The sequence below is a fragment of the Gymnodraco acuticeps genome, unplaced genomic scaffold (assembly GCF_902827175.1).
Source record: "Gymnodraco acuticeps unplaced genomic scaffold, fGymAcu1.1, whole genome shotgun sequence".
NCBI lineage: Eukaryota > Metazoa > Chordata > Actinopteri > Perciformes > Bathydraconidae > Gymnodraco > Gymnodraco acuticeps.
In genome coordinates, this window is record NW_022991168.1 from 496177 (window position 1) to 507289 (window position 11113).

General features: G+C 44.2%; 1 protein-coding gene across 1 annotated transcript; it reads right to left on the minus strand.

Annotated features, from left to right (window-relative positions):
- Nucleotides 1–6083: 6083 nt before the first annotated feature.
- On the minus strand, nt 6084–7594 carry LOC117560693 (zinc finger and SCAN domain-containing protein 29-like). The gene is made up of 3 exons (XM_034237639.1): nt 7193–7594; nt 6691–6855; nt 6084–6318 (listed from the first exon to the last, which is right to left on the minus strand). Exons 1-3 carry the CDS (start codon nt 7557–7559, stop codon nt 6164–6166), a joined length of 687 nt encoding a protein of 228 aa, XP_034093530.1. The 5' UTR covers nt 7560–7594; the 3' UTR covers nt 6084–6163.
- Nucleotides 7595–11113: the final 3519 nt, after the last annotated feature.

Genomic DNA, 11113 nt, shown 5'->3' on the forward strand with positions numbered 1-11113 from the left:
ATCCAGATATTTTACCATGACTCACGCATGCACGTGCGCATGCATGCATTGCACATTGTCTGTGCACGGTTGTGGCATGACCACCAAAACAGAAAGATATGGACACAAGATGTGTGCAAATGTACTGAGGTAGCTGCCCTCAGACTGGACCCCGTGCGTCATGGCGCACGGAGAGTGATGGTCACTGTGGAATGCGTAATGGCACTGCGCCACTGGCTGCACCCGGTTTTTCTAGTACGGGGCGTGCCTATGGGTGCTGTCCTATCACGGAAAGTGGTCATCACAGACGCATGTCTGACGGGCTGGGGGGGTATATACGAAGGTCGACCTGTGAGGGGTCTCTGGAGCAGAGATCTTCAACGGTCACATATATACTATCTGGAGCTTTTAGCGGTGTTTCTCACCCTGAAACGCTTTCTGCCTTTTCTCAGAGGACATCATGTCCTCGTGAGGACAGACAACACGACCACAATATCGTATATGAACCGTCAAGGGGGTTTGCGATCTCTCCGGTTACACATGCTGGCACACAAACTGATACTATGGAGCTGCGGCCGTCTGCTTTCTCTGAGAGCGACGCACGTACCGGGGGTGATGAACCTCGGAGCGGATCTGTTGTCCAGAGGTGCACCACTATATGCAGACTGGACTCTACATCCAACAATTGTGAGTCAGTTGTGGATACGTTACGGCCGAGCCGCGGTAGATCTGTTTGCGTCAAAAGAAAACGCTCAGTGTCAGCTGTTCTTTTCAATGCGCGGTCTAAACGCACCGTTAGGCGTGGACGCGCTCGCGCACGTTTGGCCTCCGGTCCTTCTGTACGCGTTCCCACCCCTGGCTCTAATACATCGCCACACACTGATCCTAATAGCTCCGCACTGGCCTGCAATGTACTGGCTGGCGGAGATATATCAGCTGCTGTGCGGACAGCCGTGGCAGCTCCCGTTACGCAGGGACATACTGTCTCAGGCGGGGGGGACGATTTTTCACCCACACCCAGAGCGCTTGGCACTATGGGCCTGGCCCGTGAGTGGTATATTTTGAATACAGTGGGGCTCCCTCAGAAGGTGATAAACACTATTCAGAGTGCAAGGGCTTCCTCCACCAGGTCCCTCTATGACTGTAAGTGGAGGGTGTTTGAGGAGTGGTGCCTCCAAAAGGGACATGTCTCTTTTCAATGTCTTGTCGGTATGATTTTGTCATTTCTACAGGACTTGATTGATAAACACAGAGCTTTCTCTACGATTAAAGTGTACCTGGCTGCTATTGCTGCATGCCACGTGGGTTTTGAGGGAAAGACGGCTAGCCAACATCCCTTGGTCTGCCGTTTTATGAAAGGGGCTCGCAGGCTCCTCCCTGTTTCCAGGTCACTGGTGCCCTTATGGGACTTGGCAGTGGTTTTAGATGGGCTCACTCGACCTCCATTTGAACCCCTGGAAGAAGCTGACATGAAACACCTGTCACTGAAGACAGTGTTGTTGCTGGCCCTGGCATCTGCCAAGCGAGTCACTGACATTCATGCGCTCTCTGTACATCCTTCATATACTCAGTTTGCCCCGGGGCAAACGAGAGTGTTGCTGAAGCCCAACCCTGCTTTTGTGCCCAAGGTGGTTGGCTCATGTACCCCCATTGACCTTGCGGCATTTCCTTCACCGTTGTGTTCTTCGAGAGAACAGCGGCCGAATTTGCTGTGCCCAGTTCGTGCTTTGCGCACCTATATGGACAGGTCAAAAGAGTTTCGTTGCAATGACCAACTCTTTGTATCCTGGGCTAGCCCTCATAAGGGCAAGCCCGTTACCAGGCAACGGCTCTCCCACTGGATTGTGGAAGCGATTGCTCTGGCTTATACGAGTCAGGGTTTGCAGGCACCAACGGGCCTGCATGCTCATTCTACTCGTGGCCTGGCTACGTCCTCGGCTTTGTTCAGGGGTGTTTCCATCCAGGACATTTGTGCAGCAGCGAGCTGGTCTTCACCGCTCACTTTTGTCCGTTTTTTACAGATTGGATGTCTCTGCTCCTCTGTCCGTGTTGGGACAGGGTTTTCTACCTGTTGAGTACTGATTTTTGGTGATTTTCGAGATAAGCATGTCTAGCAATACGGGAGTCTCAATATCCCATAGTGAGACATCGAACGGAGTGTTATGAATGAGAACTATAGGTTACTAACGTAACCCCAGTTCTCAGAGTAACATGAAGTGAGATGTCTCACCAGACGGCCCTTCTTGCTGAGGCGAAGCGCGAAGAGGTGCTTATTTTGAATGACGCTGCGTCGTAGCGCAAGCTACTTAAAAGGTGGTCGGATTCCCTGACGTGGTCGTCAAGATCACCAGCCAATCAGGATTGGCGTAATGAGATTGATGCTTCTGAGGCATTCGCGGGGAGGCGTATCCTATAGTGAGACATCTCACTTCATGTTACTCTGAGAACTGGGGTTACGTTAGTAACCTATAGTTCTGGAGTGTGTCCCCACCATCTTGAAACACACAGTGCTCTTTCAATAATACACATATTTTGCTTTCATCCCTGTCGTCTCTCTCCATTCTACTCTTTGTGCACTCAGTGTGTGTGTAGTGTACTCATCGTCTTCATCATCTGTTGTCAGTCTCAGCATTACTTTTGTCTGAGAAGCTATGACTGTTCTCAGATTATACGACAATGTCCATCTACTGAGGGATGTTGCTATCCTGGTGATGCCCACTAAACCACTGCTTTTTTCCTGTAGCGTTTAGCCACTCATTACTTTGATCCGCTGAAACCTGATTGAAGCGTCGATCACTGCGTTTCACCAAGAAGTTGCCTTTCTGAAACTCGAGGAGGATTTCTGGTGGGAGAGCAGACATCTCAGCCAGGTACACAGTACCCCATCTGGCGTTGTTTATATACCTGAAGAAGAAGGGCAGCATATACGTTTGAAAGCATACAGGTGGAGATCCCACAATCCATCACGTTGCACTCTTGTGAAGCAGAGTACGATAATGACCATAGACATGTAGTCCCACCAGAATGCGGCATTCGGGTCATCAACTGCAAGCGATGCAGCAAACTCTTTCATGGGCTGCTGGAATCTGTCTCTAGTCAGTTTGTCGACCATCTGCGCGATGTGGTCAGCATCTACGGATTGGCAGATATCTGAGAGTTCAGCTCTCAGTGTAACATCAACCTCATCCAGATATGTGTAAAGCCGTGGGAGCAGTAGCTGCCAAAGAGCCTGTAGGGTAAGTTTGTGGGTCCTTATGGCACGTGCATACCACTTTCCTGCCATGACATGCTGAGCAGCATTTGCTCCCAGTAGATCACACTTGACCCATAGCTCGCTCAGGCCAGAATCAACCATGTGTTGTCCTATCACACCCAGGAAGTTCATGGCAATGTGAAGGCCTCCAAGGCAAGGGATAAGCACGTCCTTGTATTCTTCTACTGACCACTTCAGTTCTAGCAACTTCGGATAAAGTGCCTCGTCTACTGTCAGAATTACATGCTGTTGTTCCATTGATATGAAGATATGAAGCATTCGCTTGACAACTGTGTTCAGTGTATCGAGTTCAGATGCAGGAGCCTGGATGATAGGTAGGTAGCCTACTGTAGTTTTCTCTGGGTTGACTGTGCTTGCCTTTTGATTGTACAATATCCAGGAAGGCATTGGCTTTTTAGATGTCCTGGACATGAAGAGGGCCATGTCTGTAACTTGTGCTTTCTGTGCTGCGGGACATTGTTCAGATGACTGTGTGAAACAGTCTTCTGCTAATACACCGCTGAATGGGCGCTCTGTGATTCCTCTTTTTGTTTTGTTTTTTGTTTTGTGGGTGGGGGGGCAATAGTGGGGAAGGCAAAGGTTCCATCACAGCACATTTGAAACATTTAACCTCAAAACAATATACAACGTAAGTCAAAGTAGCCTGATAATAATAATAATAGCTGAGTAATTATTAGTTAAAAACTACTATTTTTGCAATATATGAGATCTAAGCAGTTTATTACATCTCAAATCTGAATATGGCATCAGATTTCCCATGTAGGAGAACTTACAAAAGCACATTTAATTCAAGTTTGTACTTTGTTTAGTCAAAAAGATATACTTAAAATAGATTTCAGGCTGGTGGTGGCGGCCATGTTGGATTTCAAAATGTTGAGGCATTTTGGGACATTTTTGAGCTTCATATACAGCAGATTTTGATTCAGCACCCCTTAATACCCCTAGAAATGTTGTATAGCATAAATAAACACAAAATGCCTTCGGGGTTGTGATTTTGTGAAAATTGACCCTGTCTAATATACTTTATAGAGATCTGCAGATACATATTTAGTCTTCTCAAGCACCAACTATCAAATATCTCTCCTGATTGTTGGCACTTGACCTTCCCTGAATTGTACTCAGGTGTAACACTGATTTAAGGGTTGTTTATATTTCACATCATTAATCAGAATCTGTAAAGTAACTAAAATAAATGTAGTGGAGTAAAAATACCAGGTTAACCTTAAAGAAAGCCCTCAGGATTATAAAAGACCCCCATCACCCCAGCCACAAACTGTTCTGTCTGCTGCCGTCTGGCACAACAGCCGCATTCTGGGAGAGGATGTGGCTGCTGTGGAGGACTACAAGTACCTGGGAGTGCACTTATGGTGCATTTCCACTGCAGCGGGGTAGCCCCGTTTAAGCGTCCCTAAGCGTCCTCGCTCAGGCCTCGGGCTGCCTCGCTGGCCGTCCGAGGCCGTGGCGCATTTCCATTAGAGTTTAGGACCTGGGGTAGCAACGCAGTGTAGGCGGGGCGATCGGCTTTTTGGCGGGCTTTTTGGGCGGAGCGACGCTGGGTAAAACTGCAGTGGCGTCATCTTCAATGCGACACAACTCACAAAACACACACAACAATGGAGGATGTGGAAGCGATCGTTTACTTGTTTCTTGGTGTGTGGCTTGTTAACATGCTGTGCTCTGCATAACCTCTGCGAGAGTCATGGAGAGGACTATGATGATGGGTGGAATGCACCAGCAGCAGCAGAGCCTGGGGTAGCAGTGGCTCAAGGTGCAGAGGAGGAGGGCACTGACATCAGAGAGGGTTTGATGCGCTACCTGAATACCTAAATATGCATTGTATTGTATTCATTGTATTGAACATAAATACATCTTTTTTTTTTCATATACATGTGTTTGTCAAATGTTTTAAACAAATGTTGTTATCTGAATTGAATATTTAGTAAATATTTGAATTTCAAGCACCAGTGCCCCATAATAAGAACATTTGAGGAAATATCAGATCATGAAAAGAAAATCTTTCTAATCAATTAAGCGAATATCAAAGCTAACTATAACCATAAATACTAAAGTGTAAAACACAGCAAAACTATATTCATAAATGCAAGTGTAAAATAGTGTGGACAATTGTAAACATGGATGGAGGCTAAAGTATCCACAACATAAAATAATATATTTAAATATAACCTCAATCTTTCTTCTAGACATGTTAAAAGCTTGCTTGAATGGGTTATTGGTTTCTTTTGTTCTCTCGTCTTTGAAATATATAAGGAATGTGTTTGAGTCTAGTAGAACGAGGGTATTACAATTGAGCAATTTCTACTACATGTATTATGTATTTATCATGTATTCTTAATACTATTACAAAATAAACATGTAATAATGTTTTAGAGGAGGACCTCAAGCTAGCAAACTCAAATTCTTGCTTTAAATCTCTTAAAACTAACTTATCTTATGGGCTTTTTCCTAACTGATGGTGTTTGTTATTGCTTTATAAATTCATGTATGTTTATATCTTTTCTAAATCAAGATTATGTGAATCTGATTTTTTTCTGTTGGGTGCAATTCATTATCAACATGGCATTGATGGCAGTATAAAAATACAAAAAAAAAATGGTATCAAAAATGCATGCCATTAAACAATACAAATAAAAAATGTAAAACTGTATTGCAGCCAGCATAAACATACATGGCATTGTAAAAATAAAAATAAAATGCTCATTTTAAAGAAAATAAATAAACAAGAAAGTACAAATGTTGCATTTAAAAATTAACTAGATAAAAAATATATAATATGTACAATAACTATTAAGGTTATTTGAAGTATCACGGAAGAGACGGGCCACGTCGGCTGCCCAGTCCCCCTAGCACCTCGCCAAGAGTGCGCAGGAAGGCTAGGTTGAAGGTCTCTGCTTAAGCGGCCTCCTCCCTTCTCAAGGCCGCATCCAACTCCCATCTCCGCTCAGCAGACGCTTTGGCCCAGTCCAAGTGCCGTTCCTGCTGGGCCATGTGCTGTTCATGGTGCCGTTCCTGCTGGGCCCGATCCTCTCCTCCTCGTTTCCTCTTGCCTGGGTGACAATAAGATAATAATTAGCAATAAGGAAAAAACACAGGACAGGTACAGGTCACACAAGGATATAAGAATAACATGTATAAACAGAACAACAGTAAGGTGAACTAAAGAAAGTTCTGGCCCTAGATGTTTACAATGATTGTGAAAGTGAATTACATTATGTCCAGCCTGTTGATAATGAATATAAATATATGTATATGATTGGATGTCACACACAACTGTACTAGCTGCTTACTAGCTAAGACTTTACTTGTAACAGAGCATTTCCACACAGTGGTATAGCTTATTTTAATTACTGATGATGGATGATCCAAGGTTTAAAAAAACAAAACACAATTCCAGTCGTTTTGCCATTTCTATTTCTTACCTAGAACCACACGCTGCGGTGTCGTGATGGCACTCGGTGTTGGTGGTTGAGTCGGGTTAGGGTCTTCGGCTGGGGTCCGTTCTGGATTCAATGACGATGTGGAGGGAACACTGCCATCACCCGTTGTTCGGGAATGTTCCTCCTCACAAGTCCCAATGTAATCATCTAGAACAGCAAAATGACTTGTTAATTCCACAAACTACTGCAGCACAATACTAAATAGCAACAACAACTATAGAAAAGAAAAACTGAACGTAAACAATGGCACATATGGTGTTAGCAAACAATAGACTACTGCAGCACAATACTAAATAACAACAACAACTATAGAAAAGAAAAACTGAACGTAAACAATGGCACATATGGTGTTAGCAAACAATAGCTCTAGCTAAGGCTATCTGCCTTAGCTAGCTATGTAGCTCTTCGGGGCTCCATAAAAGCATGGGTTGTCGAACATTAATGTAAGGATTAAAATAGACTTATTTGTTAGAAGTGAGCGTACCTTGCAGGGACTCCAGTAAAGCCGTTGCAGAGTCCAGGCCTCCCTCCCTCCCAACGTTGGCCGGTCTATGGCCGTAAATCTGGTCCAACAAGTCGAACCACTTCCATTGTTTCCTACCCGCACCACTCGTGTTATTGTTGTCCTTTACTTGGCGATATTCACTCTTCATCTTTTTGAGTTTTTCCCTACACTGCAGGAAAGTCCTCGACAATCCGCGTTCGGACATCTGGGCAGAGACATCCTGGAACACTTTCACATTTCGCGTTGTTCCGTGGAGCTCCTGCTGGATTTGATCATCCCCAATGAGATGAAGGAACGTCGTCACCTCCTCGGTCGACCACGGTGTGCTTTTCTTCGACGTTGCCATTTTTGTAGCTCGTCCGTTTACAAAATGCTGTTTATAAAAATGCTGCAAGCTTGCTTCTAGATATATATGCGACGCTAGGGATGATCTCACGCGCGATCTTGTGACGATTCTCTCTGACCAATCAGCAGTCGAGAGTGTTGACGTCACTAGTTCAGCCCTGGCCCTGGCCTGATAGAACCACGATTTTATGGGGCCGGAAAAAGAGGGAAAAAGTACCCGCTAGCCGGTGCTAGGCTATATGGAAAGGCCACCAAAAACTGGCCTGGCCGCTTGAGGACGGTTAAGGACGCTTAAACGGGGCTACCCGCTGCAGTGGAAATGCGCCATTAGACAATGGGCTGAACTGGAGGATCAACACTGTGTACAAGAAGGGGATGAGCAGACTATATTTTCTGAGGAAGCTGAGATCCTTCCACGTGTGCAGCTAGATGCTGGAGATCTTCTACCAGTCTGTTGTGGCCAGTGCACTCTTCTTTGCTGCGGTCTGCTGGGGGGGGGGCATAAGAGCCGGTGCCACCAGGAGGATCAATAAACTGATCAGGAAAGCTGGGTCTGTCATCGGCATCAAGCTGGACCCCTTTGAAGCTGTGGTGGAGAGGAGGACACTCAACAGACTGTTGTCCATGATGGATAACCCCACCCATCCTCTCCACCTGCAGCTGGACAGTCAACGGAGCTCCTTCTCCAACAGACTGCTGCAGCTCCGCTGTCACAAGGACCGATACAGGAACACATTCCTGCCCACTGCAATAAGTCTGTACAACAAATCACCTCTGGCTGGAAGAGAACTCTCTGCTCCATAGTTTCTCTTGGAATAAAACCTCGCTGTACATTTTACACATATATAATCTGTTCAATATTTAATATTCCATATTCCCTATGTCATATATATTTGCATATATAATATCTACATGTATATTTTCTATTTCAACACGTATATTTTCTATTTTATTTTCTTTCTATTCTTGTTTATTTTTTATTAAAGGCGAGTGATTTGTAAAATATCCAAAAAGCAGAATCTGCTTACAGTTCGGTTTCATATGGGTGTTGAGATGTATCCATAGATCTCTTAATGTTGCTCTCAAAGTGCACCAGATTGATGCTTTTAACTTCAATATTTAAAAAACAAATCTTCCCCTAGAGGATGTTAGGACCACTCCCCACTTAAATCATGTTCACATGGATAGGAAACTAAATACATTTGCACAGTGCACACATCTTGTGTCCATATCTTTCTGTTTTGATGGTCATGCCACAACCGTGCACGTGCATGCATGCACGAGTCATGGTAAGATATCCGCTTTTTCTTTGCACAGCATGAAAGAAAGGCCAAATGAATGGGCTGTGATTTTAGTTTTTTTAAGCAGAGGTTGAGTTCAATCATTTGTACGGCCCTCGGAGGATGTTGTAAAAATTGAAAGGAAAAAGGTCCCCACCCCTGCTGTAAATAATAATAAAAATATATACTTGATCTGAGTATATTATAAAGAATAGCCAGCTAATTGAAGCCTTATAGCACAGGCCTTTGTCAGATGGTATATTACGCTGTTTTTTTTCTGCTTCGAATAGTTCTCTCTTTTTTCACCATACCTGTGTTTGCATCCCTGATTCTTACTGAAAGTGTTATAATACACATTCACATCTGACTGAAGATTGACCCCATGTATTTGTGACGTTGCAAACTCTGCGGTACAAGGCACAGATGATGTGAAGCTCATAAAGTGAGGCAAATAGAAATAATCAGCTGATGGAGTGTAGATGTGGAAATAGCTGCATTCGATCAGCTGACTGTTTTTACAATAAAAGTAGTTTCTTAGTGAATGTCCTGTACTGGTCTTAAAATCTCATAAAATCAGCTTTTAATGTTCCTCTTGGATGTTCTTCTTGACCCTCAGAGAAGGAGAAAATGTTGTGTCTTTCAGGCATGTCCTTTCCTAACAAAAATGACAGGAAACGACCCGGTGACGACATTACCTATTGACGCAGCAACCACTGTAAGTTATATTCTTGTTTAATTAGACTTCTCTGTTTCATTTATTCGACTCTGTATAAATTGTTATTGTAGCGTAAACGGCTAAATCGCGTTTGAGAGATTTTAAATCTCAGATCTGCTCAGGCGAAACCTGCTTTACAGCTCTCAGCACTCAAGCCTGCATTAATATAGGCAGGGCCAGTCTATTGATAGCGTGAAGTACAACCGCGTGACTCAGTCATGTTTTACCTTAAAAAGCATTTAAATACTGCATTTAAAATCTGATGAACTCAGTGTGCATCTGGACCCGGTGACGACATTACCTATTGTTGCAGCAACCACTGTAAGTTATATTCTTGTTTAATTAGACTTCTCTGTTTCATTTATTCGACTCTGTATAATTGTTATTGTAGCTTAAACGGCTAAATCGCTTTTGAGAGATTTTAAATCTCAGATCTGCTCAGGCGAAACATGCTTCACAGGTCTCAGCACTCAAGCCTGCATTAATATAGGCAGGGCCAGTCTATTGATAGCGTGAAGTACAACCGCGTGACTCAGTCATTTTTTACCTTAAAAAGCATTTAAATACTGCATTTAAAATCTGATGAACTCAGTGTGCATCTGGACCCGGTGACGACATTACCTATTGACGCAGCAACCACTGTAAGTTATATTCTTGTTTAATTAGACTTCTCTGTTTCATTTATTCGACTCTGTATAAATTGTTATTGTAGCTTAAACGGCTAAATCGCGTTTGAGAGATTTTAAATCTCAGATCTGCTCAGGCGAAACCTGCTTTACAGGTCTCAGCACTCAAGCCTGCATTAATATAGGCAGGGCCAGTCTATTGTCGCCCATCAGCTGTAGATAGTTAACTAATTAGAGGGCCGTGGCTCTACAGCTGCGAGAACTGAGCAATCAGGCGTCCATTTTGGGTAGCTCTTTCCTGGAGCGTCAGCTTCAGCGTCAGACAGCCGAAGACTGACAAAGACGGTCTTCAACCTTCCTACATTTTCCGACACCACTCCGCTCCTCCGCTCCCTTCACTGGCTTCCGGTAACTGCTAGAATCCACTTCAAGACACTGGTACTTGCTTACCATGCTGCGAATGGATCTGGCCCTTCCTACATCCAGGACATGGTTAAACCGTACACCCCAGCGCGTGCACTACGCTCTGCATCAGCCAAACGACTCGCTGCGCCCTCACTGCGAGGGGGACCCAAGTTCCCATCGGCAAAAACACGTGGGTTTGCTGTCCTGGCTCCAAGATGGTGGAATGAGCTCCCCATTGACATCAGGACGGCAGATAGCTTGCACATCTTCTGGCGCAAACTGAAAACTCATCTCTTTCGACTCCACTTCGAGCGTTAGAACTATTAACGAAGCACTTTTATACTAATAAAGGACTGGCTTACCTAAAGCCAGTTGAGTAGCACTTGAAATGTTTGGCTCTATGAAACCTGATGTACTTATATGATTCTGTTTTCTTCAAGGTTGTGTCTTCCTGGTCGAATGTACTTATTGTAAGTCGATTTGGACAAAAGTGTCAGCTAAATGCAATGTAATGTAATGTAATGAAACA